The sequence below is a fragment of the Opisthocomus hoazin genome, chromosome 15, assembly GCF_030867145.1.
Source record: "Opisthocomus hoazin isolate bOpiHoa1 chromosome 15, bOpiHoa1.hap1, whole genome shotgun sequence".
Classification (NCBI taxonomy): domain Eukaryota; kingdom Metazoa; phylum Chordata; class Aves; order Opisthocomiformes; family Opisthocomidae; genus Opisthocomus; species Opisthocomus hoazin.
In genome coordinates, this window is record NC_134428.1 from 19,221,369 (window position 1) to 19,236,129 (window position 14,761).

Consider the following 14,761-nt stretch of genomic DNA (forward strand, 5'->3'; position numbering starts at 1 on the left):
CCATGGACTCCAACACAGGCGGGACTTAAACCCAGACAAACTTTTTTTTCAAAAATCGACTGGTAAAATAAAGCTTGAGGGCCCCAACATCTGTTTGGGAGCCTACAAAAGGCTGCAGTCAGCTGGGGCAAATATGTGTGCATACCTGTTACTAGCTGTAAAGGCCCGTTGGTGTCAAGCACTTCCCCAAAGTCTGTTGTGATCTAGTGAAATCTCCCATCAGACAGTGCCTGATGCGGCACCATTTTTAATTTTACATGAACTTGGCAAGGTATTTCATTCATGTGTTTAAAGCTAAGATGAACCTGTTTCTTTAAAGCCACTTAGATGCTTAAAGATTAACACGGATTAAGTATCCTGATGAATGTAAAACATGACAGCTTGAGATGTGAAACAAAGACGACATCCAGACAAATCTCCTTCTCGTTCCATCACTGCACTCCATTTTTGTTAGTTTTTGACATTGAGACCGGGAAAGTTACTCACACTTGTAGACCCACAAAGTAAACAGGGAGCTCAGCAACACTCAAACATGTTCTGCACAAGCTCATAAAAGCATGGCTTCACTTCTAACCAATTTTATTTCTTAGGGAAAAAACTTTTCTTCTCTTTCTGTTCTTATCCCCTTCATCCTCCAGACTTCCCTAAACCTGTGTTTAGGAAAGCTTGCCTGAGGGGGTCTTAAAAATTCACCTAGTTTTTCCTTCACCTGTTCCAAAAAAGCTGCCACCTCTCATAACACTGCCTGTGGCTGACTACGGCAACACAGAGGTCCAACCTGAGCTGATTTTCATCCAGCTCTCTCCGGTACTGGTATCAGCGGAGTGGCAGGAGCAGAGGCTGCCCAAGCCTACTCAACCACAGCCACACAGAGCACGGGCACCCGGTGCTCCCACCACAGCGTTGCTATCAGTGTCTCGGGTAGCTCAGGTATGTTCCCACATGCTTCAACTACATTTCTGACCACCGAGCAGATACCACTTGTCTGCTTTGCAGGCTTTGAAAGATACAGAAATATCTGTTGTATTAGTCTTTATCAAACTGCTTAGTTAATGCATTTTCTTGATAGTTTTGCCTCCGTAGGATTTTCCTTCCAATCCATAACATCTCCCTCGCTTATCTTAAAGGAATGAGCTGTATTTAGCATAATCACCTGTACTTATAAGAATGAATTTCATTGTTTTGGGAGCTTCTGGAGCAAATCATTGATTGAAAAACTTGTTGTGACAAAATGTCAGTACTGGGAGAGACTACTGTTGCAGAAGAAAAGCCTTATGCTCAAATTTTGATGCTGAAATACCCTTGATTCTGAAACTCTTTATGACAAATAAATACACTGTATTTTACTAACAGTGAGTGAATTTGTAGTTTATGACAGACTTTCTTCTCAGTGCTAGTTTACAGCAAATCTGTCGCACGAAAGCCTTTTTCTGAGCAGGTCTGTGTGCAATACCGCCTAACATCACCAGGTGGAGCTATGCAGATAATATCATTTTGCTTTATTTAATTACTGACGGTAAAGCCCCGGTTTTTCTAAAACCCTCTTTTTGGATGGTACCTTAAGACACGCAGCATCAGCCTGAGTCCATAAACCCACTGCCAATCCACAGCAATCCAAGACAGCAAGCTCAGTATGCACAAGACAGTATTTCTTGTATGTGCACAGGGCCATAGCAGGGCCCAGCAGAGTGCTCAGGTCCAGAGGGTATCAGCAAAGACCACCTGGCTCAGCTAGCAAAGCCACCGCTCTGAAATACACTGCATGCAGAATGGCTTCAGCAAAGTACTTGGTAATGCCTAAACAAATCCTGCAGGGTCCTGCTGCTTCCCCTTCTTCTGTGCCATTTTCTTCATTAGCTCTACTCTTTACTGTAATTTTTTCCTGCTGAACTACAGTCTAGCTTAGCCTGGCAAGACAACTCCACCTTTGATCATATAATCATGGCACTAAACAGCCTGACACTAATGAAAGTTTTGCAGTCTCGGTATAGCTGAAAACAAAAGGCTCTGCCTCCAACTTCTTAGTAATTAACTTTTTTACATAAGGTAAGAACCGGAGATAAAAGATGGGTTCTCAGTTTTTTCTGCTCTGCCTTCTTTAGTCCTCAAGTAAACAAGATCTAATTACAGCTGTTAAAATAATGCCATAGTTTCTTAGCTAACATCTATTCCTCCACTCTAAAAAAGCCAATTAATACCCCTAAGGGAAAGGTTTTCCTCATCCCATCCACCAAGAAGAAGTTCTATACAGTCACAGGCAAATGTAAAACAAATTACTCCAAACACTACATAATTTTTTAAATCTCAGGTATTTAAACTGTTTTCAACTCTTTTCTGTGCTCAATGGAATGTTACAGACTTTTACAAAGTAACTGTTAACATGATCAGAGTAGATGTCATCTTGAAGTTTGTAGGTCACAGCATACGAAAACTGACATGCAACCTTCAGAATATAGAAACTTAGGCAGATTCCCAGAAATTACTGGCATCTTAAGACAACCAGGTCCTGACAGTATTAAGTGAGCAGAAAAATATCTGCTGAAGTTCTCCTACAATTATTCTCAGAATTAAATTTTTTTAAGATTGTACTTGATACGAATAAACTGAAAAACGCATCAGGCATTTCTTTCTAACCTTGGCACTTCTCCAGTGGAAAACGATGACTGCAGAATCAAACATCAAACCTCAATCTCTAACACTTTATTCGTAATATTTATTCATGTTCTCACTTTACAGCCCTCTCAGGCCATGTCTATACTGTGAAATAAAAAATGGCCCAGCCGGAGACCTGAATACTAGCCCAAGACAGTCCACATCCCTCAACTATTAGCTCATTTCCTGGCTCTGTTCTGAGCTGCTTGAACTCACTCCTGCCAAAACAAACCTGCTCCTAGACATGTTAGACCTAAGAAGTCTATCTGTAGCCAGTTACTGTTGTGGGGTCAGGGGTTAGTCCCTGGCCCTTCTTCACTTAGCAGCACAGATGAAGGCTGAAGGCAATGGACCTACCTCTGATGTCATCAGAAGAAAGATGAAAAGCATTTATGATCTGGTCTCATCTTGCACATGATATAAAATCTTGCTTTTCTGAGTTGATTTTATGACATGTAGTTAAGCAAAATGAAATAAACTTTTTTTTTTTATTCACCTCTGAAGTAGCTCCAGTACATTGATGTGGATTGAGCTCTACACGATTTCCGTAAGCTCCTTTTTTAACCACTTGAAAAATAATCCACACTTCATCTTTAAACTGCCCACAGGAATTTTAGACAGATACGCTGTTATTCTACTGCTCTCTTCAGTAGAACGTGTTGTCTATTTTAACAAGTTTGGAAAATAACCCCAAGATATCACACTTTGGTGGAAAAATGCATGACTCTGTTTAGAAAATTGTGCTTAAACCCAAAGATTTTCATTTCTCTCCCTACACAGGGCCAAAATTAAAGTAGCTAATAACAAACCTGCCATATCAGTGTACTGCTCATTCACATGCAAAAATCTGTTACAGGAAATTGCTAAATTCACAATTAAGATTCTTCAGAGTACTTATATATGACAAGTGTCTTCTAAAAACAAGGTAAAACTCATTGAAATTATTTTTCTATCTTTACAAGCCCTCCTTGAACAGTTATTAAGCAACGGAACAAGTGAAAATATTATCCTACAGCAGAAAATCCTCCACAGTGCAATCCATCTCAAGAAAGTCCTCAGAGGTGTCGGACAAGGAGGTCAAACTGCTGTAGGAACAAGAATTACAGTGCTGGAAACCTCCAGAAGCACCCTAAAGCCTTTAGACTCAGCAGGCTTAGCCCCCAGGCTGCTCTACAGAGTCAGCAAGATTGCTTCCTTCCATACTAAGCATGCTAGTCACTGGATTTGATACCTTGAGACTGAGTATTTCTAATCATCTCCTTTCGTGACAAGCAATATCCAGCAGCATCTGGGTTTGCATCCTGATCAATATCCTGCTACAGAATTCTGGTATGTGCTGTTCTTTGGGAAATAACAGGAGATTACATGAAAGAATATATAATTTCTCAAGGGTAGGAACTGCCTTCCTGTCTCAATTGTGTGTACACTTTACTGTGTTTGTACAATGTACTGTGTTTAGACCAATAAAGCCAAACCCCCCCAGGTACAACAACTCAAGTAACCCCACTAGCTGTGGAGAATATTCTAAAATACTACAGCATATTTTAATATGTTTTGCATAAAGGTGTCCATTCTTCTAGACAGGAAGCCTGGAATTGCACGCACTAAGACAGATCACAATTCGTAACACGATAAAGGAAATTCAACAGATTTCACCCTCTTGAAATGGGTCTTGGGTCTCAGAAGTTTAGCATATGCAGAATTAAGAGGTTTTTTTTTTAATAATAGGCATTACAACTAAAAAACACCTTGTACTTTCTACCCCTCCCTGATGTTCCAGGCATTCTTACTGGGTTTCCATCAAAATGCAATGTTTGCATTTTTCCAAAGCTACACAAATTTGGCATATATTCACCTGTACAAAAGTTTACCTGAAAAGCAGATAATGAGATGTATAAAATGCTTATATCACCTGTATTATATCAGCTTTATGTATTATTCACTAGTTATTATTGTTTTTGCTCTGTCCTTACAAAATTCTGTCTCTAGAAGGAAAAAACCACATAAAACTCCTATCTTAAGCCTATAACCTTTAGATGCTTCCTTCAAAAAAAGCAAATAATCCTCTTCTTAAACTAAGTATATGAATAAAGTCTCTGGCAGACTGAGGATTTGTATAACGAACAACTTGCAGCCCTGTGCTCCCATTTATTTCTGGAGAAATCTCATCCCCAGAGAAAAGTTGTGCTCACACAACATGCTACTCCTGCAATAGGGACCCACAGGCTTTAGTAAGAATTTGTCTGAGAATGTTTTAAAATGTTTCCCCCTCTACGCCGCTTTTGAAGACAGTCAAAATATATTCAGCCTCTCTGAACGCAGCTCTTGTTGGAGGATCCTGGGATAAGCAGCGCAGACAGGCGTGAGCAGTAAAACTAAATGGCAAACTGTTCAACGATTTTCAAAGCTTGCTGGTTCTTCCCTGATTTTATTCAGCTCTAGGGCAAGGGAAAGCCATGTCACCTGACACTGGAATAAAAAGGGAACAGCATCTTTTGCTCTGGCAGGCAGGTTGTTCCCATAGATGAAAGTTCAGGACACCATGTATCATAACACAAAGCATGCTTGCAATAGACTGGGTCATTTTTAACAAGTGCAGTTCGATGGGAAATTATAATCTCGGTGTATGCACAAAATATTCTATACAGTAGTCAGTATTATAGTATACATCAGCAAAGAAAGGGTTGTTTTTTTCCTTCTAATAGCCTGTTTTTTAACAGTAGCCTGATAATTGAAAATTTAAAAGGAAAAATGTACAAACATATTTGAAACTTTTCAAACCATCTTTTTCAGCTGGAAAAATCATAAGTCACCGGAAAATCACTGACCTTTTCTAATTTTTCAAAGTGTTCTCTGAGGAACTTCATGGGTCGGTCGGGCTTTGCTATGCAAAGGTTTACAATGCACTCTTTCAAAATCTGTTGGATGTTGTGCTTCTGCACATAGAGTTCACATCCCTTCAGGCTCTCATCTTCTTCCACACTGCAGGAAGAAGCAGCAGCCATCTTCAGGCTTGTAAACAGAAAACAGACATAGGTAAGAAAATGGTGCAAGAAAGAGATAAGAAACGGTTCCCAAATCCTTTGTCAGAGAGATCTGGAGGAGCAAAGACATTTTAATACTGCCTGTTGCCTGTTCAGGAGCTATCGATTCTGAAAATTTTAAGGTTCTGGGGCTGTATGTGGAAATGCTGAACCGTGTCACCTTTGTATGATCGACATACCACTAAGTACATACAAAGAGCATTTTAACTTCTAGACAGTGGTCAACCTTTGGAAATAACGGCTCGATTAATCACACAAGGCCGTGAGTTTCAGAGACAGCTGTTAAATGACAGCATAAAGCCTTCCTTTTCTGTTTCCTTGGGGACTCCCTTCCAGCCGCCAGAAGCCCAGTTTTCTGCAACAGAAGGATTTTTGGTGAATTTTAACATCTCCTCCTTTCCCAGCGAAGGACCCTTCCCGGGCCCTGGGGAGATGGGGAAGAGGGGGCAGAGCCGCCCAAAGGGAAGCTCGGTAGCCGGGGGGGGGGGGGGGGGGAAACAAACCCAAACCCCTCTTTATTTCCCCCCGCCAGCACACCAAAACCTGCGGGGGCAGCTTCTACACCGGGCCCGCCCGAGACGCCGGAGCCCCGGGGCCGGCGGAGGCCGAGCGGGGCCAGCGGGCACGGCGGCCGGGCCGCCCCCGGCCCCGTGACAGGCCCCGGGAGGCGGCAAGAGCCGAGGAGCAGCCCCCGGGCCCGGCCGGGCGGCCCCCGCCCCCCCGAGGCAGCGCATCCCCGCGGCCCGGGCCGGCAGAACGGCCCTTCCCGGGTCCCGCGCCCGGCCGGGCTCGGCCAGCGCTGCCGGGGGACGGACGGAGCGGGCCGGTAAATACCTGGGCGGCTGGAGCCGGCTGAGCGGCGGCGGCTCCTCTCTCCTTCCCGGCGGCGGAGGCGGAGGAAGGCGCTCCCCTGCCGGGCTCCGCACTGCAGCCGCCGCCGCCTCCTCCCCTCGCCGCCCTCCCGGGGCCGCGGGGACCCTCCCCTCCCCTCCCGCACAAAGGCTCAGGCCCCGCCGCCGCTCGCCCGCAGGAAGTCCCGCTGCCGTCACTCACCGGCGGGCGCGGCCTCCGCGGGAGAGGCGGCACCGGCCCGGTCCGAGCGGGCTGCCCGCGCCGCCGCGCTGAGGGCCGGCCCCGGGGGACGCGCCTGACCGCGGGGGACGGGCTGGCCACACAGGGCAGCGGCCTGGCCGTGAGCGGGAGCCTGGCCGTGGGGGACGGGCACGGCCGTGGAAGGTGGCCTGGCCATGAGGGACAATAGCCCGGCCGTGAGGGATGGGCTGGAAGGTGGCCTGGTCAGGAAGAACTGGCTGGCCACACAGGACAAGCCTGGCCATGAAAGGTGGCCTGACCAAGGGAGCCTACAGGGAAGCTGGAGAAGGACTGTTCACCAGGGCATGGAGTGATAGGACAAGGGGTGATGGCTTCAAACTGGAAGAGGGTAGAGTTAGATGAGATATAAGAAAGAAATTCTTTCCTCTGAGGGTTGTGAGGCGCTGGAACAGGCTGCCCAGAGAAGCTGTGGCTGCCACCTCCCTGGCAGTGTTCAAGGCCAGGTTGGACAGGGCTTTGAACACCCAGGTCTGGTGGAAAGTGTCCCTGCTCATGGCAGGTGGGTTGGAACTGGATGATCTACAAGGTCCCTTCCAACCCAAACCATTCTGTGATTCTATGATGATGGCCTAGCCATGAAGGATGATGGCCTGGCTGTGAAGGACGGCCTGGCCACAAAGGACAACGGCCTAGCCATGAAGGATATACTTCACCACAAAGGACAGCATGGCCATGAAATGTGGCCTGGCCGTGAAGGACAACAGCCTGGTCACAAAGGACAGGCTGGCCATGAAAGGTAGCCTAGCTATGAAGGATGGGCATGGCCATGAAAGCTAGCCTGGCCATGAAGGACAACAGCCTGGTCACAAAAGACAGGCTGGCCATGAAACGTGGCCTGGCCAGGAAGAACAGCCTGGCCATGAAGGATGGCTTGATCACAGAGGACAGCGGCCACGATAGGTGGCCTGACCAGGAAGGACAACGGCCTGGCTATGAAGGCCATGAAGGACAGGCTGGCCACAGAGGACACTGGCCTGGCCACAGCGGCTGGGCTGCCGAGCAGAGGCAGGAGCGCGGCAGCCCCAGCGCTCCCCATGCACACTCACCGCCAGGCCTGTGGCACCTCACGGCTCGGGAAGGGCTGGGAGGGTGGCTCACCAGCTCGGTCACTCGGGTCTTTCGAGCGAAGCCATCGCACCCACGAGCACCTCCGTGCCAGGCCGGTGAGGAGCGCGGTCGCCGCTGGGGCTCGGCCAGGGGCCAGCGCGCGCTGTCAGGAACGCTCCAGCGCACATTTCCTCTGGTCCCAGGGAACTCACACTCGCGGTTCCCACAGAATAAAGGGTGAGTCAGGACCCCAAAGGCTCCTGGCCAAGCTAGGAGCAGCAGAATAAGAGAATAAACTCCTTGCTGGTAAATGGAAGGCTATTTTAAAAGGATAATTTGAATTAGTTCTGTAGTTTATTGCACTTTAAGTACGATACTCAAGAAAAGGACCCTGATGGCTCTTTTGGTTTGATGTGTGTTGATTGCAGCCACCAGAATAGCAAACAAAACGTTATGTAAACACAATACATACAGACGTTAACTAAAGCAAATGAACACTAAAAATTACATCACGCTGTTGCAGAAACCGGTGACCTACTGCTACCGCAGCACCGATCCCTCCAGAGATACAACCGCAGGGAAGAGCGATGCCGGCAGCACGCTACGCGTGGCGGTGTCCCCGCAGCAGGTGTGCTGGGCTGCGGTGGCCCGGCCGGAGCCTCCGCTCCGCCTTTCCCTTTCCCCTCGGCCTTGCCGCCATCTGCGGCCACCCCCGAGGTCCTTCCCTGGTTCGCATCTGGTTATCCCCGCGTGTTACGAACGGCGGGTCCCTCTCCCTCTGGCAGCCATCGTACCTGCCGAAGCTCCCGCCCTGCCTCCGCCGTGCTCGCTGCGGGGCCTGGGGCTTCCCCTCAGAGCGGCGAAGCTCCGGGTCTCGCTTCCCGCGCCCGCCACACGCCGGGCCGCCCGCCCGTAAAGCGGCTCGCCCGCCGTCGTAAAAGCCCCGGGCGTCCTTAGCAACGCTGCCCCACTTCCCGGGCGACGGCGGAAGATGGCGGCGGCCGGGGCGGCTGAGGTAGCGCAGGCCTTGAGCCGGCCGCTGAGCTGCCTGCAGGAGCCCGGCTGCGGGCGGGCGGCGCGGCTGCGGGCGCTGGAGGCCATCCGGGCCGAGGTGCAGGAGCGGCCGCTCCCGAGCGCCGTGCTGCAGGAGGTTTTCGGGGCGCAGCTGGTGCGGCCGCTGGCGCGCTGCCTGGCCGGGGACGCGGCGGAGCGGTGCCGGGAGCTCGCCCTCCAACTCCTCTGCCACGGGCTCAGCCGCGGCGAGCGGCCCGGCGAGGCGCTGCCTGTCCTCCTGCCGGCCCTGGCCCAGCGCCTCTGCCCGCCGCAGGGCTCCGAGCCCAGCGAGGAGCTGCGCCTCGGCCTTGTCCAGCTCCTGAGGCTGCTGCTGCAGCGCTGCGGGGCCTGCGCGGTCCCCTACCTCACCGACGTCACCCGCATCCTCCAGGCTACCCTCCTCGACCACTACGCCGAGGTCAGGCGCGAAAGCTGCAGGTGCGCCGTGGCCTGCGCCCAGGCCATGCCAGGTGGGACCCAGGGATGGGCCGAACGCGGGAGCCGTGGGCTGATGCGAGCCTGCGGTGTCCCGGTGGGCCGGAGGCGGGGTGGGGACCGGCGGGAGGTCGCAGGGATGGGAGCAGGAGAGGGGGAGAGAGATGAGAAGCGGCGCATGCCCGCAGAGATGCGCTTTGCAGGCCTTGGAGGATCTGTTGGGAGCAGAACCGTGCCGGGGATGGGTGCTGAGCAGTTACAGCGTGGGGGGAATAGCAGGAGGAGGGGGCTAGTGTGCTAGCTGCGTACCGTGCGTGTTGGTATTTAGCTCTAATATAGTATAAAGTTAAATCTACATGCTACATGAATGCAACAATATTAATCAGGCTGCTGTTCATAGTGTAATAGTACTCATGTTACTCAAGATCTGTCACCCGCATAGATGAAGGCATGTTTGAAGTTTCTATGTCTCTGCCCTAACAGAGCACTTCCATATGCAGTCAGAATCTTTGATAAAACCCTTGATGCTAACAATTTCACACCAGCACTACCGAGTTCGCCTTGAGGTAATCCAGGCTACCGGAGCAGTGATACAGTTTGGAAATGGAAAGTCTGTAGATGATGTTCTGTCTCATCTGGCCCAGAGATTATTTGATGAGATTCCCAAGGTGTGTTTCTCTTCTCATTGTTTTCTGGATCTATTTTAAATCTGTTTCCGGTTGGGTTTTTTGGTGTTTCCTCACACCTTCGCCCCCCAATTTTCAGCTTGCATTCATTCAGATGAGGTATGTAAATATGTCGCATACAGGCTTTGTCAGTTGTAAGCTATCCAAAACCAAGATTGGTGACCTATTCAGCTGCTGTCTTAATTCTGCAGGCTGTTGAAGTTTGTAGGCACCTTTTCATTTTAACGGGTGCCTTCAATTCTGTCTTAAATTATTCTGTCAAATCTCTCTGTGACTTTATTCTATGGCCTTTTCAGATGCTTAGCAAACACTTATGGTATTGGTTGCTTCATAAGATGTAATTGAGGCAGTAGTTTTAAAATGTGCAACTTAGTCATAATGAAAATACTATAATTTTCGAGTGGGTGTATTCATATTATTTAACTTAGATTGCCTTTATAGCGAACAGCGAAAATTGTCTTCTGGAGATGTGCTTGGAAAGCTTCACATTCCAGAAAAATGTACATTTCTTACATTCTCAGAGAGATATTAACTATGAGAATTTAGTTTTCCAAGTTAGGTCTGTATCTTGCCTTCCTCTTGGAGATGTACTTTTGTGCAGCAAATAGTCTAAGACTAACTAAGCCAGAGTGAGAACACAAGAGGGAGCATGATACCTTGCATGTTACTGAAGATGCTTGCTGCAAGTGAGGAAATCCTGGGTTCTTGTAGCTTCTTCTGAGACTATTGATGCAGTTTACCAAGTCTTATATACTGAAAGCAAATATTATTTTTTAATTTTTCTGATATTTTCCTGACATATTTTAAATAGTCTTTTTGTATCTGTGTAGGTTCGGCACGCTGTAACAACTGTCGTTGGAGAATGGTTGTTGCACCTACGAGACAGATATTCGTATTTTCACAAGTTGATCCCTTTGTTACTTGGCAGCTTTACTGATGAAATTGCTGAAAATGTGTAAGCAGAACACTTTTTTTCTCCACCCACTCCCCCCATTGTTGTACATTGAAGTGTTTCTATGTTCACAGATGTATTGCTTGGAGGAAAAAAAGCTACTTTTTTTTCCTAAACCCAAAATGATAGCATTATCTTCAGTAACTTCTGTTATATTGTCCTTTTATGCTAGATTCAAGTAAGTATGAGAGAGATGAAGGCAGACAGGGACAGAATTATCCTTTGGAAAAGGTGACCTCTGACCACTTTACTATAAAAGAAACGTAAACTTTCAACTTAATGTGCCTAGGTTAAATAACAGGAATGCTTCCCATCTTTCCAGCTTAATTTAAGAAGTCAGAGTTTCCAAAAGTTTTATTTTAAAATTATTTTCTTTTGGGGGGCATGATGGTGTAAAACTCTTATTTTATGTCTAGCAAACTGGCTTGGACTTATTGGGAAAAGATAGGCTTGCAGTGGGAGAAAGAGAATGAAGAAGACCTCAAGGATAAGATGGATTTTAGTGTTTCACCATCCCATTATCCCAAAGGAGGTAAGTTTTGCACCGAAAGGGGTTTTTACTTCCTGAATAATCCCTGGGAGCTGCCGTGCCGTAATGACAGCAGAGCACTGTATGTAATACTCGTTACAAGATGTAATATTAGTTAACGTATAAGGATAGCATATATAAATGTAATATATAGTATATGTATATAACATTATTTATGTTAAATTTAAATTTTAAAAAACATTTGTTCAGTAACTACATTCAGTTTTTCCATTAATGCCAAACTGCGTTTTGGAGAAAGAGTAAATGAAAATGCCTATGCTGCAAAAAGAGATAAAGAAGTGATGCATAAGCAGCAGGAAGTTCTACATTAGCCAGCAGTCAGGGGAAGAACGGGGATAGAGATGGCCGGAAAGGAAGGCAGGGTGAAAGAGCCTGTCAGCTGAGTCCTTGAATAATGAAAACTAGACACAACATTAATGAGCAGCGGAATTGTTGTGGAAGAAAAATTTGCGGTGAAATGGTTTCAGGCTTCTTTGTGAGATACTGGGATGCTAACTAAAATCTGCCAGTGTACATTAAGAACATGGGAACAGAAACAATAATTTTCTTTGTTATATACAAAAACCCAAGATATGCAGCACAGGTAGATTACTTTTTAGTGCCATATGATTTATAGATAGCTTTAAAATGGTATGTTTGCAGTAGCTTGAAGCTTGTCTCCTGTCTCAGGTTCATAAAGTTAATGTTTAAAAATATGCATGTGGGTGTTGGTGAGAGAGAGGGTTCAAATGGGTCATTTGTTGATTTCTATACTTACATTTAAAAGAACAAAAGCTCTTCTGGTGTGAGAGAACAGGTTCATGCTTGGCTTGTGCCTACCTGACAATCACATCACAGAATACCCAGCGGCAAAATCCTTTCTGTGACAGTGAGTTCCGGAGTCCTTTCTCCTTTGAAATTAGACTTTTTTTTCCTTTTAAAGTTGTTCAACTCAGTAATGCTTGAATGAAAGGGGAAGCACTTCATAATGGTGGCTGGTTTTGCAGAACTGTTTAGCTTCTAAGACAGTCAAGTTCATCTGTTATCCTTTCCAATTCCTATTTTTCTTCCCTTTTTTTATGTATACTATTACCTCAGGGGTTTGTAAATGGTAAATAATGCTTTTACTTCCACTAGTGATGGCAGAAACATTTCTTTTCTTGGCAGTCAGAATTTTTTAACGTATGTAAACTGTCAAAGTTAAGCGTCTAAGCTGCAGTCACTTATTTTGTAATAACCATGATATAGTAAATGTAATCAGAGGCTTTATGTGGTAGTCCTTGAAACAGTTGTTATCATTTATATTGCTAATACTGTTACCTTGTTCAGTTTTCTCTAGGGGTGTGTTTGGTTTCATGTGTATGGACTGTTTTTTTAGAAAGGAACACATCTATCAATTACTTCATAAATGAAATTAAATGAGTTTTCTGAAATAATCTTGTTAGCACAATAAATATGCTTCACAAATTTGGGCAGCGCTCCAGCCCTGCATTTAATTGACTTTTCATTTATCTTGCTTGGTAGAAATATGCAGCTAAGGCTTGAATGTGACATATGTACACACTGGAGTCGCAAGTTAATGGTGACTTTGAGATATGATTTCCTGCTGCTGATCTTTACTTCTGAATTGTATGTCCCATTAACAGTCAGGCTTTATGTGACAAAAGAGAAGAAAAATGAGAGAAAAGGGTGATTGTCTACTTAATCTTACAGATACAAAACTTTGACACTTGTAGACCTTAGTTTCAAGTAATAATTTGTGGTGTCTTACCACAGACTGTATGTGTATGAATTGTTATTATGACTGTCTTTCCCCCATGTTTCCCCTCCACAAGCATTTCTTTTTTTTTTTTTTTTTGTAATATGGTAATGATGTATTTTAACACTTCTTTGCTCTTGCTTTTGACTTATTCAATGTCCTGGAATACCTTTTTATAACTGTGAGTTTATAGTACCTTTTACTTAACTATCTTAGTCTGACTGTCGAGGTAACAAACCTGACGTATGAGCCCCCCTGTGCTTTGATCTCAGGATGACAGATATTGCAGGTCAGAGGAAGAGTAGATTTAGACTTCATACCTGCTGTCATCCAACCAACTGAAGAGCTTTCCATTGAGCAACAGCAGTCCTTGCCTCAGGGTACAGGTGCAGACAGTTTATAGCAGGGAAGTCTTTGACAGGAGTAGCTACAGGGATAAATGCCCTCATTTGAACATCTGGAATGAAGGAACTACTGATAAAGAATGGTCCAAATTCTTTAAGCAAAATTCTGCCTCAGGTCAAGTAGGATGCCAGTCTATATTTGCTGTCTCAAGCTGATTTCTTTATTTAACTTTTTGCTATTCGTTGTCAGTTTTCATAATCCAAAATGTTATCCTCCATTGACAAAAGGAGCAGCAGTTCATGTCCTGATGCTTGAATTTTATTTTTTTTTCCTACTCTGGGCATTTCATAGGCATTTCTATAAGCCTTTTCTATTCTTCAGGCCATTTACTTTAGTCCATTTTTCTTTTAGCATTTGTAGTTACAGGGACCAATGCAGGAAAATATGCCGAGACAACTCAGTCATTTCATTTCTAAGCATTCACATAAGAACTCTCTACCAGAAATAAAAGATGTACTCACACAGTTAATGTTTTTTGACGCCTCATAATGAGTAATGTTTCTTTCTCAAAACAGTATGTGAACATTGTGAGTGGCAGTAATGAATTGGTGGTTCTTAGAGAACGATTTTTCAGATTTTGTATGTATAAGCATGTACAATGTAAAGGAAAAAAAAATTATCCTGTAGAAAAAGTCACTAAAAAGTTTATTGCAGTTCTTTGGAAAGAGCTGTCTTAGCTTTGTGCAAAGTAGAAATGCTTGATAGTTGCTTGTGATATTGGTCAAGTTGCTTCTCCGAGTCTCAGTGATTTTTATAAATGAGCTAAGATGTAAACCAGACAGAACAGTAAGCATTTGTTGGGGAAGTTAAGTTTATTAGTTCTCTAGAAATCGGCATCCTCTGTTGAGGCAGGGAATATGTATTTGTAACACTTTGGGGTTTTGTTTAAAAACAAAAACTGGCAACAACAAAACCCCACTTTCCACAAAATCTTTACAAATCAAATTTAATCTGGGGGGGGAAAAAAAAGATTCCCCCAGCTCCTGTGTGATCTTTCACTTCATTTTGAAATGGATTATTTAATATAAAAATTAGACAGACATTGAAGAGACTTATCAGAGTGAACCACTCTTCCTGAAAAGGCCT

The 14,761-nt window shown here is 45.4% G+C and overlaps 2 protein-coding genes across 4 annotated transcripts in view; one reads left to right on the plus strand and one right to left on the minus strand.

Moving 5' to 3' along the window:
• PRKAR1B (protein kinase cAMP-dependent type I regulatory subunit beta) overlaps positions 1–8,769 on the minus strand; it is a 104,074-nt gene extending 95,305 nt beyond the window's left edge. Inside the window, exons 1-2 of one of the 3 annotated variants that reach the window (XM_075437047.1) lie at positions 8,651–8,769; positions 5,481–5,664 (exon numbers count right to left, since the gene is read on the minus strand). In XM_075437047.1, coding sequence (XP_075293162.1) covers positions 5,481–5,657 — 177 coding nt within the window. In that variant the 5' untranslated portion in view covers positions 5,658–5,664; positions 8,651–8,769. Of the gene's footprint in view, positions 1–5,480; positions 5,665–6,530; positions 6,615–6,749; positions 6,820–8,650 lie in introns of those variants that run through there. The other 2 variants (XM_075437046.1, XM_075437045.1) reach the window with 2 other exon arrangements.
• A 70-nt stretch (positions 8,770–8,839) lies between these two features.
• Positions 8,840–14,761, plus strand: part of DNAAF5 (dynein axonemal assembly factor 5) — a 28,366-nt gene continuing 22,444 nt past the window's right edge. The window contains exons 1-4 of the mRNA XM_075437043.1: positions 8,840–9,379; positions 9,828–10,012; positions 10,861–10,985; positions 11,399–11,514. Coding sequence (XP_075293158.1) covers positions 8,848–9,379; positions 9,828–10,012; positions 10,861–10,985; positions 11,399–11,514 — 958 coding nt within the window. The 5' untranslated portion in view covers positions 8,840–8,847. The remainder of the gene's footprint in view (positions 9,380–9,827; positions 10,013–10,860; positions 10,986–11,398; positions 11,515–14,761) is intronic.